We start from the raw sequence: 15,563 nt of genomic DNA, 5'->3' as shown, positions 1-15,563 counted from the left end.
GGGCAGAAATGATGCAACATCAAAAGCTCATCGTGAGAACGCAGCATTATTGGTAGGAGAAGCTTGAAAAATTTAAGCAAAATAAAAATTTGATTCAGCACACTAGTGTAAGGCTGTGTGCCCACGATACGTTTTTTAAGCGTTTCCGCAGCGGCAGAAACGCTTAAAAAAATGCATGGTAGAAGGCCTGCCATGTTCCCCAATGATAATCCGCATGTGCTGTGCACATGCTGCGGAAATTTCCGCTGCGGATTATCATTGCGGAAAAAAACGCAGCACTACCAATTATTTTGCGGAAGTGCTGCGTTTTCGCCGCCATTGACTTGCATTAGACCGCATGGATTACGCATCACTGTATATGTAGATGTGCATTCCATGCGTTCTAATGTGCGGATGGTACCCGGGTGTGGAGAAGAGGAGAGTCTCCTCCGGACCCGGGTACCATAGAACCTGTAAAAAAAAAAATATATATATATAAAAAATAAATATATACTTTCTGGCGGTCCCCGCTCTCCTTCTCTTCACTTGCCGGCAGTTCGCGATGTACTGAAGGACCTGCGCTGACGACAGTCATGTGACTTGTCACGCGAAGCTGACGTCGGCAGGTCCTTCAGTGTACCGCAGTCGGGACGGTGAAGCAAGACAGTGCTGGCCATCGGAAGGTAACTATAGATTTATTTTTTTATTTTTTGAACGTTCTCTTGGGTCACACTATATAAATCCATGCCGGTTGCATGGATTTATATTGTGTGACCAAGTTGTCAAGCACTTTCCAAGTGATGCTAAAATCTCTTGGAAAGCGCTTGATAACCCGCATGTGGAAATGCAAGTGAAGAACGCTTCACATCCGCATGTACAATCCGCATGCGTTTTTTTCTGCCAGGGAGATGCAGAAACGCTCAGGAAAAAATCCTGAGCATAACATCGTGTGGTGTTTTTTTTATTATCCATGTATGAGAAAAAATAAATGGCTACTTACATCATCTCAAGAGTGAAGGCCTCTTCTTGTATCCGTTCCCCAAGAGATGAGGGTCTGTGCAGTGGAGCCCCCTGTATTCTCTCAGGCTTCCTTCACGTGGTGTAGCTTTCTTTCCAGTTTTGGAATCCTCTCCATTCATTCGGTGACTCACCAGTCTGACACCTTACACCCGTCCGGCCTCCAGTGTTACTGGTTTCTCCTGATTCTGATTCTGGTACTGGGACAAGGAAACTTGTCTGTACAGCTCCAACAATAAGAGCTACGTGAATCCGTGCAAATCTGCGCGACATTACTACTCCCCAGCTGCCTGTCTCTGACTAATCTGTTTGTGATTATTTACATCCACCTAGCCAAGAAATCTGTGAACTGCGATGCTCCAGCTGTGGGGGAACTACAACTTCCAGCAAACCCTGACAGCTGCATTGCACATTTTATCAATATTCTTAGAATGCTCCACTGAAATTCTTTTCACTGGCAACCCCTAGTGGTAACGTAAGTGGAGGTGGGGGGCTTGTTGGTCGCTGGGATCGTCACTGCTCAGCAGAACAGCACTCTAAGGCTATGTTCGTACATCATGCTTTTTTTTGCGTCCATTTTCTGCAGCAAAACCTGATCTTTAAGAGCATTTTGTTCAGGATTTTTCTTGCAGTTTTGGTGCTTTTTTTGATGCGTTTTTTCAGCTTTTTTTTTTTTTTTTTTGTCTTTTTATGCATATACATAAAGTTCTGTGAAAAAAAAGAACCCTCTTCTATTTTGGCATCAAAAACACTGATCAAATTTTGCTGCGTTTTTGATGTTTTTTCACCACCCATTACTTCCTATGGCTGAAAAAACGCTAAAAGAAGTGACATGCTCTATTTTCCAAAAGCCCAACCAAGGCACAAAATACGCAGCAAACATATACCATGATGTGTGAACAGAGAATTCTGATTTCTCATAGACTTTGCTGGTACTGCAAAACGCAGCTGAAAATTTGCATAAAAAACACTGAAAAAAACCATGATGTGTGAACATAGCCTTAAAGTGCCTATGCCTATAGCTCCATTGAAGAGGTTTCTCCAGTTCACAGACTGTAGGGGGCCACACAGCTCCAGTGAACACCGCGTCCCTGTCATTACTTACCAGGCACAGCGCTGTACATTTGAAAGTGGCAGTGCCTGGTATTGCAGCTCAGTCCCAATCACTTTTAATAGGACTGAGCTGCAGTACCAGATAAAACCATTACAAAATGTTTGGCGCTGTGACTGGTAAAAAAAAAATAAAAAAAATGGAGAAAAGTCCATTGAAAGCAAACTCCTAGACTTGGTGCACACAAGGGAATAATCCTTGTTAATAGGTATATTGTTCAGCATTGTGTGTGCCAGAGAATGGATTTCCTCTGCAGGCCTTGGGTGTGATCTGGATTCCTTGTGTCTATGTAGTGCAAAGGTCTCTGGTTCACACACTAGTCTGCAGCATGCACACAGCCGTATTACTGCTCGGGACCCCCTCTATGTTCTGACTGGGCTGGTGTGTCCATGGACTAGCCATTGGAACGTGCCTGACAAACATCCGATAGCCTGGGGGTCTCTGAAGCCGACCAGGGTCTAGATGCTCGCTGCTCATATTCTGCATTATTTTTTTTTTATGTACATTTTTATTAATGGAATAGTATGAATTATTGATTTATATTAAAAGGGTTGTCCACCTCCACATTATTTTTTTTTTTATTTTATTTTTTTTTTAAATGCATGCATTTGGGGCTAAAAATAAAATAAAACCTTTTTTGGAATTGGGTTTCATTAAGAATGTTGCACTGTTTGGCTTTCACAGACTTTTTTTGTTTCCCTTTGATGTCCTCTGTGGTCATAAATCAGCTGAGAAGAGCTCAGACAAGACAGATAAGTTATAGTCAGAATAAGCTCACAATCGGTTTCTCAGTTAACTCATTCTGCAGCCAAGGCAATCAGTGCAAATAGTGTCGTGCACATAGGTTACAACAAAAACAAAAAAAAACCCTCTAAAGCCTAATGCCGTGTACAGGAACAGCACAAGTGTATATGGTGTCCGTGAGCGGCGGTCCTCTCGCACTATGATGATGATGATGATGATGGACGCTGGTTACTTATTTACTATGTGGTTACATAACCTATAAACATGGCCTAGATCAGGAGACTTCTTTATCTCCCTGCAAAGGCGATATATGAGGGCAGGGTCTTTAAGATTAGCAGTTGTAGCCAAGCCGAAGTCAGACTTGAAAACTTTTTTTTATTGTTCTAAGGAGTTTTTGTGTGATCTAGCAACATTGTCCTGTAGACTTGTTGTACTCATAGCACATTTCTCCGTCCATTAGCAGAGCTTTGAATACCTGGTGCAAGGCTCCGCGTGTTTGGTTTCTGCTCCGCCACTTTTCTGTCGTGGTGGTTTTTTTTTTTTTTTTTTTTTTTAAATTTTTCTTCAGTCTCTAAAACTAGAGTCTAAGTTCTTCGGCAGTGATTATAAGCTATATCAATCTGATTGTACAGTGCCTTTTTTCTGACAAAGTTCTCGGTAATAGAAGAAACATGTGGTTAACATTTCCAGAAAGTGGAGTCCAAACCGCAGCCAGTGTATGTGAGCCGACGTAATGTACTGCTGCACCAGCAAGTGTATAGCATGTAGGATGTATGCTGCCTCCCAAGATCCTGGCGGGGGGAACATTCAAGTGTTGCAAGGAGACTAACTTCAGTCATTATAGGGAACGTGGCAGCTGCAGCCCGATCTGTGGACTCCGTGGTATAGAGGAGCTGAGCAGAATGATATATGGGATATTGGGAAAAAATTCACTATAACTTGTATTTTATTCATTGAAATCCCTGGTGTTTTTAGGAGTCCAGTGGGCGGTCCTGTTAGTGATTGACAGCTATCTCTACCTGCACAGTCATACAGGGAGGAATGTCAGTCACTGCCTAGGCCCGCCCACTGGACTCCTATGCTACAAACAGGAATTTCAATAATGTTTTACTGAAACTGGCTACTGGCTACTAAAATATATCAATCTGATCAGCTCCTCTTGCCCTATGACATCCGGCCCGCAGATCCGATACCATTTCCAACCGGAGAGGATACTTTTAACTCCTATAATAGGTGTATGATTGGATATGCAAAATACATGGAAATGTGACCATGGGAAACCATTATACTACAGATACAACCTGATTAAATGCAAAGTCCCGGATAATGGCAGCAATGATTACGCTGTCAGATTGACTCAACCTGATGCCCTGGCCACGTGATGGTACATAAGGACATGCACGCGCCGTGTGGCTCCATACAAGCCTGTGACACTGGGGACGGCGCAGTGAGGGCGCATGTGCTACCACTCCGTAACTCCTGCTGGTGGTAGTCTCATGGCCAGTGGCGAACATAGAACACAAGCCCTTGTTTTGGCGATTGCTGGTGGTCCCAGTGACGCCTATCCAGTGAGACCCTTTTAAGCTCCTTGGTGGCTGTTCTTGACTTGGACCACTTGACACTTCCGTCCTACACACGAATGGCCCGGTGTGACGGGAATTAGCATCTTCTGACATGTTCGTTACAGATCCTGGGGACGGTAGACATTTGGCCATCTTTTGTTCCTAGAAGATCAGCTCTACATAGACTTCAAGAAATAACAAAAGGACTCCACATAGCGTCGCTAGAGCAGGTGGCTGCCTGTTGTAAGTTATGTTGTAGTGCTTGGGTGAATCTGCTTCCATGCTGGGAGTTGTAGTTTTGCAACAGCTGGAGAATGCTGGCTTGTGCCACCTGCTACTACAGATCACAGCCCCTTGGCAGAGCTCAGTAATTTTAGGGCGCTTATGATACTTAAATGGTTGTGTGATGGAATTGCAATAACGGCACCAACCTAATGGTCAGTTTTCAAGGAAAACATTTTGGTAATTCTTAAAGCGTTCTAAAATGCTTTTGTAATTTCTGAAGGTGTCCGGGACGCAGAGCACGAGCGTAAGAGCGGCTGCCTGTAATGTGCCTTCCCTCCCGCATCTGCTCTTCATAAGCGCACATCTGTACTTGTGTGTTGTGTAACCAGTCAGGACCTGCCCCCTGAGCGCAATGGCATTCTAGCTAGAGAGGAAATTCCAGGAAGCCAGCGCTTCGTGTCCAAACAATGCCGCAGACCGAGGGAGGAGGTCGGCCACCACAATTTTTAGTTTCTCCTCTTACATCAGCTCCTGTGATTTCTTTGTGTGAATGTCAGTGACGTCAGTTATATTCATATGGGTATTACTGGGAAATAGTGGGAGTTTCAATGAACTACGGCTTCATTTTAAGAGCAGAAAATATCGTAATAATGAAATTTAATATCACAGATTTCTGTTTTTGTGTTTTTTTATTTTTTCATTTTCTGAAAACAAGTGAAAATTTTGCCAGACTGCTGCCAGTGTCATGTACATAAAGGGCTGGTATGGTCCGGACTGCCCGCAGGGAGACGTCAGCCAGCAGAGATTCCCATCAGAGATGATAGGTAGTGGCAGCTTATGTATGGGGGGGACATAGAAAGGACATGGCGTGTATGGGGGGGGGGGGAGAGGACATCGCTGAGCGTGCATGTGTATGGGAGGACATAGAAAGGACATGGCCGAGTGTGTATGGGGGGGGGAGAGAGGACATTGCTGAGCGTGCATGTCTATGGGGGAAACACAGAGGACACGGCTGAGCGCGCATGTCTATGAGGGAAACGCAGAGGACACGGCTGAGCACGCATGTCTATGGGGGAAACGCAGAGGACACAGCTGAGCGCGCATGTCTATGGGGGAAACGCGGAGGACACGGCTGAGCGCGCATGTCTATGGGGGAAACACGGAGGACACGGCTGAGCGCGCATGTCTGGGGGAAACGCGGAGGACACGGCTGAGCGCGCATGTCTATGGGGGAAACACGGAGGACGCGGCTGAGCGCGCATGTCTATGGGGGAAACACGGAGGACGCGGCTGAGCACGCATGTCTATGGGGGAAACACAGAGGACGCGGCTGAGCGCGCATGTCTATGGGGGAAACGCGGAGGACGCGGCTGAACGCGCATGTCTATGGGGGAAACGCGGCGGACATTGCTGAGCGCGCATGTCTATGGGGGAAACGCAGAGGACATTGCTGAGCGCGCATGTCTATGGGGGAAACGCGGAGGACACGGCTGAGCGCGCATGTCTATGGGGGAAACGCGGAGGACACGGCTGAGCGCGCATGTCTATGGGGGAAACACGGAGGACACGGCTGAGCGCGCATGTCTATGGGGGAAACGCGGAGGACACGGCTGAGCGCGCATGTCTATGGGGGAAACACGGAGGACACGGCTGAGCGCGCATGTCTATGGGGGAAACGCGGAGGACACGGCTGAGCGCGCATGTCTATGGGGGAAACGCGGAGGACACGGCTGAGCGCGCATGTCTATGGGGGAAACGCGGAGGACACGGCTGAGCGCGCATGTCTATGGGGGAAACACGGAGGACACGGCTGAGCGCGCATGTCTATGGGGGAAACGCGGAGGACGCGGCTGAACGCGCATGTCTATGGGGGAAACGCGGCGGACATTGCTGAGCGCGCATGTCTATGGGGGAAACGCGGAGGACGCGGCTGAGCGCGCATGTCTATGGGGGAAACGCGGCTGAGCGCGCATGTCTATGGGGGAAACGCGGCTGAGCGCGCATGTCTATGGGGGAAACGCGGCTGAGCGCGCATGTCTATGGGGGGAAACGCGGCTGAGCGCGCATGTCTATGGGGGGAAACGCGGCTGGGCGCGCATGTCTATGGGGGGAAACGCGGCTGGGCGCGCATGTCTATGGGGGGAAACGCGGCTGGGCGCGCATGTCTATGGGGGGGAAACGCGGCTGGGCGCGCATGTCTATGGGGGGGAAACGCGGCTGGGCGCGCATGTCTATGGGGGGGAAACGCGGCTGGGCGCGCATGTCTATGGGGGGGAAACGCGGCTGGGCGCGCATGTCTATGGGGGGGAAACGCGGCTGGGCGCGCATGTCTATGGGGGGGAAACGCGGCTGGGCGCGCATGTCTATGGGGGGGAAACGCGGCTGGGCGCGCATGTCTATGGGGGGGAAACGCGGCTGGGCGCGCATGTCTATGGGGGGGAAACGCGGCTGGGCGCGCATGTCTATGGGGGGGAAACGCGGCTGGGCGCGCATGTCTATGGGGGGGAAACGCGGCTGGGCGCGCATGTCTATGGGGGGGGAAACGCGGCTGGGCGCGCATGTCTATGGGGGGGAAACGCGGCTGGGCGCGCATGTCTATGGGGGGGAAACGCGGCTGGGCGCGCATGTCTATGGGGGGGAAACGCGGCTGGGCGCGCATGTCTATGGGGGGGAAACGCGGCTGGGCGCGCATGTCTATGGGGGGGAAACGCGGCTGGGCGCGCATGTCTATGGGGGGGAAACGCGGCTGGGCGCGCATGTCTATGGGGGGGAAACGCGGCTGGGCGCGCATGTCTATGGGGGGGAAACGCGGCTGGGCGCGCATGTCTATGGGGGGGAAACGCGGCTGGGCGCGCATGTCTATGGGGGGGACACGTTGACTGACCACGATCTGGAGTCTTGGCTGCTTTGTAGGCCAAAGTGAGAAGCCCCATTAGAAGGGTCTCCGATTTTATTGGATTATCCTCTGCCAGAACTGATCTCTGGTGACTTAACCTCTAGGACCCCAGTGACTCTGACAATGACCGTCCCATAGTGCACTGCTCCACCTCCGCTCCATTCAGAGTTACCTTCTGGGGACAGCCTCCTTTAAGTCCTGGTGAATGGTGGTGTACTAGTTGTATCTGGCAGGTGGCTAACAGCACAGTGTGAATACGTACCTAACAGATGAAATCTAATTGCAGGATCAGTTCAGAGCGTCGGAAGGAGAAGTCCAGAGATGCGGCCAGGTGTCGCCGTGGTAAGGAGGCGGAGGTCTTCTATGAGCTGTCCCACCAGCTGCCGCTGCCGCACAATGTCAGCTCCCACCTGGATAAAGCCTCCATCATGCGGCTCACCATCAGTTATCTGCGCGTCCGACGCCTCCTGGATGCAGGTGAGCACTGCTCATGGGGACCTGGCTCCGACACCCCACCACTCGTTACATCTTCTACTGCACTGTCAATAAAGCCATGGACACACACAACACTCCCCATCTGTTCAGCTGCGCCTGACATGGCTTTGTGTCGGCACTGGATCAAGATTTCATTAACTGAACAGAAAATGCCCCGTAATGGCTTCTGTTGGTGGTTGTCACCCAGCAAGACGGCCAGACACATACGTCAGTGCAATAAGCTGGACCGGCTGTACTGCGGACGTACGTCCTCCATGGCGCCAGGTCTGATGGATTTCCTACGGCTGATGCTTTTCTGAGAGAAGCTGCTGCCACATAGTGCTGATATTGGCTCCCTCCTACAGAACACAGCTGGGGCCGAGCATCTCGTACATGGGGAAAGATGGCTGAATGATCGTACAGACAATCATTATCTAATGTGTATGGGGCTTTACAGGCACAGGGAACACTGAGGAGGAATCTGACCTGGAGAAACAGCTCAACTGCTTTTATCTGAAGGCCTTGGAAGGATTCGTTCTGGTCCTGACGGAAGAAGGAGACATGATTTACCTGTCCGAGAACGTCAACAAGTGCATGGGACTCACACAGGTACGGCGGAGGGGCTTGCACGGGTACGCAGGAGGGGCTTTCCTCCCCCATCGGGTGCTGTATTATGTGCTAGTCTATTGTATGGAAACTAATGAGACGATATGACACTGTCTCTGTGTGTAGTTGGGCATACAGTAGGATCCTCTGCCTGGCATTACTGCTACCTCTGATCTGCACCATGTAGTGCCTGCAGCCCTGTTCACACTTTTTGCGGTGAGCACGTCTGTTGCTAGAGATCAGCAGATAATGGTGTGTAATAAAAGACTATATGATTTTGTAAACTGTGTGGCTCATGCAGTCATTATTTTTTTTCTTTTTCCCCAGTTTGAGCTCACTGGGCACAGTGTATTTGACTTCACCCACCCGTGTGACCATGAAGAGCTGAGGGAAATGCTGACACTTAGGAATGGTAAGTAACAGAAAAAACAAATTTGGACAATGGTCTAGGAGTGCTCCAAGCAGATCCTGACGGGACCCGGATACATGGTGGTGCTCGGCCTTAGGAGAACAGAAGTTGTGACATTTACCAATTTTCTTGGTGCTTCATCCCATTTAAGTTGCCATAAAAAGAGGGGGGGGGGCTACAGGAGAGAGGGAGTGAGAGGAAGGAGGGGAAGAGAGAGGGGGTGGGGGTGCCGGGGCTAGAGGAGAGGGGGTCTAGCCCTCTACCTCTGTTTACGCGGTATCTTAAAGTCATAAGGTGCCAATGAAGGTGTACCCAGGAAGAAATGTACCCCAACTGCTCACACACCGTGTATACCTGCATCCCGGATCCAAAGGCCGTATTCTGCAAAGAAATGCAGACTCATTTCTGCTGTTTTCCAGGCTGGTGACACAGCACAGGAGCGTTTGTTTCAGTGCTTTCACTCATGTGTTTGTCTAAACCTGGAAACACCCGAGTAATAGCAAATAAATTATTACTCCCCCATACATAGGAGTTCAGGCCTTTTTAACAGGGAGAGAAGAGAAGGCCGCTCACGACTGCTCCTGAAGATGAAAGCATCAGGCTTTCCAACATCCAAGTCGTGAGACCCCCCCCCCCCCATATACAGCTCTGGCAAAAGTTAAGAGACCACTGCAAAATTTTCATTTTCTCAGATTTTTCTCTTTATAGGTATATTTTTGAGTAAGATGTACATTGTTGTTTTATTCTATAAACTACTGACAACATGTCTCCAAAATTCAAAGCTAAACATTTTGTATTTATTTGCATTATTTGAGGTCTGAAAGCACTGCTTTTCTTTTATTATTTTAACGATTTCTCATTTGCTGGAAAGATAACAAGTTCTTATTCATTTAGAAAGAACAATCCTCATGTTTTAACTCCGGAAGAGTTCAGAAATCATTATTTGGTGGAATAACCATGATTTTTAATCCCAGCTTTCATGCTTCTTGGCTGCTTTCCACCAGTCTTTCACACTGCTTTTGGGTGACCTTATGCCACTCCTCGAACAAAAATGAAGCAAGTGTTTTTCCAGGATAACCTTGTATGCGGCTTGATTCATACGTCCTTTGCAAAGATTAACCTGCCCAATTCCAGCCTTGCTGAAGTACCCCAGATCATCAAAGATTCTCCACCTAATTTCACAGTGGGTGCAAGACACTGTGGCTTGTACACCTCTTCAGGTCTCCGTCTAACCATTAGAAGACCAGGTGTTGGGCAAAGCTGAAAATTAGACTCATCAGAGAAGATTACCTTACTCCAGTCCTCTATGGTCCAATCCTTATGGTCTTTGGCAAACTTCAGCCTGGCTCTCCTTACCTTCTCATTGATGAAAGGCTTTTTTCTAGCTTTACATGACTTGAGGCCTCTAGGAGCCTGTTATGAACTGTTCTTGCCGTGCACTTCACCCCCGCTGCCATTTGCCATTCCTTTTGTAGGTCACTTGATGTCATCCTGCGGTTGCTGAGTGACATTGGAATAAGATGACGGTCATCCCGGTCAGTGGAGAGTCTCTTTTGCCCTCTGCCGGTCTGTAGCTTTGTTGTTCCCAATGTCTGCTGCTTGACCTTGTTGTAATGGACTGCTGTCTTTGAAATTTTAAGGATTGAGGCAACATAACGCTCACTGTATCCCTCTGCTAGAAAAGCCAGAATTGAGCCCTTCTGTTCCTCACTCAAGACTTTTCTTTTCAACTCCTTTGGCATGGTTAAGTTATTTTTCCATTCAAATTACTTTTGGGCTATTCCTAGCACTTGTTTTGCCATCCAGCTTGTCCTATTGCAGGAGGATTGTGAAGACCACAGCAGTGTTTTTATACTTCCCCTCGTTACATAAGATTTGGTTCAGGCGATCACCTAATCAGAAGCACATTAAGTAGAATGAGGTGGACTGTGGTTGGAATTCACCTGACACTGGAATGGAATGGCTGTCAGACATGTAGATGGGGACAGTGGCCTCTTAATTTTTGCCAGAGCTGTAGATCAGATGGTTGGCGCGGTCGGCTGACTTTCATCTAATGTGTATAGGGGCCTCAAGACATTATTTTCTAACTTCAGTCCTTATCTAAAATCTTCCCATAATATTACACAACCAGGCATTATAAGAAACAGAAGCTTGCTTTCATCCATGACGAACTCGGAGCAAAATGTATTGTAGGCTTTCGAGAGGCCAATAAATGGGAAGAGAATGTGTAATTCCTGGGGGCACATTCCCATGATTGCAGTGTTATGTCAGACTCACTAAAAGCAGCGCATGGTGGAAGAATGCGAGCTGTCACTAAACAATCCAGCGCTGTATACATTCATGCTCTTAACATTGATTTAATAGGGGCTGCCAGTGGTTGGGACAGAAGCAGGAAGCCAATGTGTGGAATATAAGCCTGTCCTATTGTTTTTGGCTTTAGCGGCTGCTAGGATACGCGTTGCTCCTCCAATAATCTCCCCTCTAGCAGAGTAATATGCATGATATGAGTGATTGCATGTGAAGTCACAACTGATGGCTAGCTTGATTATATACAGTTGTGCTCAAAAGTTTACATAGACCGGCAGAATTTTCCCTTTCTTGGCCTTGTATGAGAGAATATGAATGATAACAAAAAAACTTTTTCTCCACTCATGGTTATTGGTTGATTGAAGCCATTTATTGTCAAACTATTGTGTTTCCTCTTTAAATCTTAATGACAACCAAAAACATCCAAATGACCAAGATCAAAATGATCAAAAGTTCACATACCCTGGTGCTTTTGGCCTGATAACATGCACAGAATTTGACACAAGTGGGTTTGAATGGCTGCTAAAGGTGATATCCTCACCTGTATGTAAAGAGAGGAGAGAACAAGGCGCAATGGGTGACTCAGTATTACAATTTGTAGAGGGGTGTGGGGATGGCTACTAACCTTATGAAGTTGTGCACCTCTGCACAACCCCAGTGAGCATATATGAACTCAAGGGGTTAATATAGAGGTATTACTCTGTATCTGGCCCCGCCCCTTTTAAGTAATTGTATACCCAGTCAAATGTATATAAGGATCAATTGTTTGCTGCTTGTCACACCTGATGAAGGTGGCTGTGTCCACCGAAACGCGTTGTGTGTGTATTAATAAATCAGTCCTTTTAATATTTTTGCCCTGTTATTGGCGCTCTGGTACCGCTATTCATATTCACTGAATATCCTCACCTGTGACCTGTTCGTTTGTAATCAGTGTGTGTGCATAAAAGCTGAGTGAGTTTCTGGGATCCAGACAGACTCTTGCATCTTTCATCCAGCCACTGACGTTTCTGGATTGTGAGACATGGGGAAAGCAAAAGAATTGTCAATGGATCTACGGGAAAAGGTAGTTGAACTGTATAACACAGGAAAGGGATACAAAAAGATATCCAAGGAATTGATAATGCCAGTCAGCAGCATTCAAACTGTGATTAACAAATGGAAAATCAGGGGCTCTGTAAAAACCAAACCATGGTCAGGTAGACCAACAAAAAGTTCGGCCACAACTGCCAGGAAAATTGTTCTGGATGCAAAGAAAAACCCACAAATAACATCAGCTGAAATTCAGACTCTCTGAAAACTAGCGGTATGTCTGTTTCAAGATGCACAATAAGGAGGAACTTGAAGAAAAATGGGCTGCATGGTCGAGTCGCCAGAAGAAAGCCATTACTGCGCAATTGCCACAAAGTATCTCGCCTACAATACGCCAAACAGCACAGAGACAAGCCTCAAAACTTCTGGAACAAGGTAATTTGGAGTGATGAGAACAAAATTGAACTTTTTGGCCACAACCATAAACGTTACATTTGGAGAGAGGTCAACAAGGCATATGATGAAAGGAACACCATTCCTACAGTAAAGCATGGAGGTGGATCGCTGATGTTTTGAGGATGTGTGAGCTACAAAGGCACAGGAAACTTGGTAAAAGTTGAAGGAAAGATGAATGCAGCACGTTATCGGCAAATACTGGAGGCAAATTTGCACTCATCATCCCCGAAGCTGCTCATGGGACGTACTTGGACGTTCCCACATGACAACGATCCAAAACACAAGGCCAAGTCGACCTGTCACTGGTTACAGCAGAACAAAGTGAAGGTTCTGGAGTGGCCATCTCCGTCTCCTGACCTCAATATCATTGAGCCACTCTGGAGAGATCTCAAGCGCCCAGGAATTTACAGGAACTGGAGGCTTTTTGCTAAGAATGGGCAGCTTTACCATGTGAAAAAAATAAAGAACCTCATCCACAACTACCACAAAAGACTTTAAGCTGTGACTGATACTAGAGGGGGCAATACACGGTATGTGAACTTTTGATCAGGGTCATTTGGATGTTTTTGGTTGTCATTAAGATTTAAAAAGAGAAAACACAGTAGTTTGACAATAAATGGCTTCACCCAACCAATAACCTTAAGTTTTTTGTCATCATTCATATACTCTGAAACAAGGCCAAGAAAGCAAAAACTCTGCTGGGGTATGTAAACGTTTGAGCACAAGTGTATGCGACGTGTTTGTGAGCAGCTCAGACACCTAATTCTAATCCTTGCATTAAAGTTGCTCCTCTTGGGCGTGGTCCAGCAGTCCAGGGTTAATCCCCCACCCACCCACCCATGCATGTTAGATGACTGTCGGCTGAACAATGTTTTGTCATTTGTTCGCAGACAGCCATCTCTGCTGTTGGTGGCTCCTGCAGTACCTGGTCATGGCCACTATAGAAATGACGGCGCTGCTGTGTTCCTGCGGCATCAGAGACCTTCCTGCCGGCTCCCATAGCAGCTGATCAGCGGGGGTGCCGGGTGTCCCACCCCCACTCAGCAGCTATTGATGCCTATCCTGAGGATCCACTTTTACTAATAATGTTCCTTCTTGTAGGACCAGCTAAAAAGGGAAAGGAACAGATCACAGAGCGGAGCTTCTTCCTGAGAATGAAGTGCACGCTGACCAGCCGGGGAAGAACGGTCAATATAAAGTCTGCCACATGGAAGGTGAGAAGACGAGAACAGCGACCACATGCAGGTTTTGTGACTAAATTAGTAGTATCAGATGTCTGAATGAGGCCTTAAAGTGACTTTGACCTTCCGATGTATTAAAGACAGATTTTCATGTAATATCAACTAATTTAAATAAAATATGTAAAAATTAGATTATATATATATATATATATGTTTTTTAATTTCAGGTCCTTCACTGCACGGGGCACATGCGGGTCTACAACTCCTGCAACAACCAGAACCATTGTGGCTACAAAAAGCCGCCCATGACTTGCATGGTGCTAATCTGCGAGCCGATTCCTCACCCATCAAACATTGAGTTTCCACTAGACAGCAAGACGTTCCTCAGCCGCCACAGCCTGGACATGAAGTTCTCCTACTGCGATGAGAGGTAGAGCCCGAGGGCTGGATCCTACATCAACACTGCCATCTGCTGGCCAAGAACACTGCCTGCAGATCTAGTCTAGGGAATCCTAACATGTCCCCTAATAGCAGGACAGCACAGTTTGTACTGTGTGTGTGGGATGGTGGGGGGGGTTGGAAAAATATATGAACTACATAGTTTTAGCAGTCTGGCATTTTATTGAGACAGGTTATTGTAGAATATGGAACACTGGAACCATTTGGGTTATGACCTTTCTGTATTTTTTATATTAACTGTAATTACTCTTCCTTTTTTTTTAATACCTAGAGTAACTGAACTGGTTGGGTATGAGCCAGAAGAGCTTCTTGGACGGTCGGTATATGAGTATTACCATGCACTGGACTCTGACCACCTCACTAAAGCACATCATGACAGTAAGTATCCCCCCCCCCCGGAAAAAAAAAAAGCCTAAATTCAGGAATTGCACTCCTTGGTACTTGTTATTCACGACTTGTTTCCTGGCCTTGCACATTGTAGCAAGATCTGAAGTCCTGTTTAGACCTGATACTTAAAGGCTTTTTTTTGCTTCTGAAAAATGTCATCCTCCCCAACTGCAGTGTTTCCAATGTGCATCCTCCACAGGTCCAACGCACAGTCTCCGCCGCTGCTTTGGTGTCTGTTATTGTCTGCAGTGCTGACGTAAGGTTGACAGCGCTGCAGCTAATAACTGAGCTCAACGGCTGTCAACATGACGTCAATGCTCCAGACGTTAACAAGTGCCAAGAGTAGCAGCAGAGACTCTGTGCTGGACCTAGGGAGGGTGAGTAAGGCCTCGTAAACTGCACTTTGGGGCTGGCATTTTCTAAAACCGATAAGCCCCTTTAAGAACACACAAGGGCTTACATCGTAAATGCTTAATCCGGCTACCATTTCTTTATTAGGGATAGTAAATAATGAGACTTGTTCTGCTCTTCATTTAGTGTTCACGAAGGGACAAGTGACTACCGGGCAGTACAGACTCTTGGCCAAGAAAGGCGGCTTTGTCTGGGTGGAAACACAAGCCACTGTTATCTACAACACCAAGAACTCCCAGCCTCAGTGCATTGTGTGCGTCAACTACGTCTTGAGGTGAGTGCCAGCCGGGCCATGGTGATCACAGGGGTC

The 15,563-nt window shown here is 47.4% G+C and overlaps 1 protein-coding gene across 1 annotated transcript in view; it reads left to right on the top strand.

Moving 5' to 3' along the window:
• The window catches only part of HIF1A (hypoxia inducible factor 1 subunit alpha), a 50,253-nt gene that overhangs the window by 21,768 nt on the left and 12,922 nt on the right, over nucleotides 1–15,563 (top strand). Inside the window, exons 2-8 of the mRNA XM_073638714.1 lie at nucleotides 7,821–8,011; nucleotides 8,466–8,617; nucleotides 8,942–9,026; nucleotides 13,917–14,029; nucleotides 14,224–14,426; nucleotides 14,727–14,833; nucleotides 15,380–15,527. Of these exons, the coding sequence (XP_073494815.1) occupies nucleotides 7,821–8,011; nucleotides 8,466–8,617; nucleotides 8,942–9,026; nucleotides 13,917–14,029; nucleotides 14,224–14,426; nucleotides 14,727–14,833; nucleotides 15,380–15,527 (999 nt within the window). The remainder of the gene's footprint in view (nucleotides 1–7,820; nucleotides 8,012–8,465; nucleotides 8,618–8,941; nucleotides 9,027–13,916; nucleotides 14,030–14,223; nucleotides 14,427–14,726; nucleotides 14,834–15,379; nucleotides 15,528–15,563) is intronic.

The sequence above is a fragment of the Phyllobates terribilis genome, unplaced genomic scaffold (genome assembly GCF_046119375.1).
Source record: "Phyllobates terribilis strain yellow unplaced genomic scaffold, ASM4611937v1 Scaffold_7__3_contigs__length_470593459, whole genome shotgun sequence".
Classification (NCBI taxonomy): domain Eukaryota; kingdom Metazoa; phylum Chordata; class Amphibia; order Anura; family Dendrobatidae; genus Phyllobates; species Phyllobates terribilis.
Note: the sequence above shows the minus strand (reverse complement) of the source record. Positions and strands in the feature narration are given on the sequence as shown.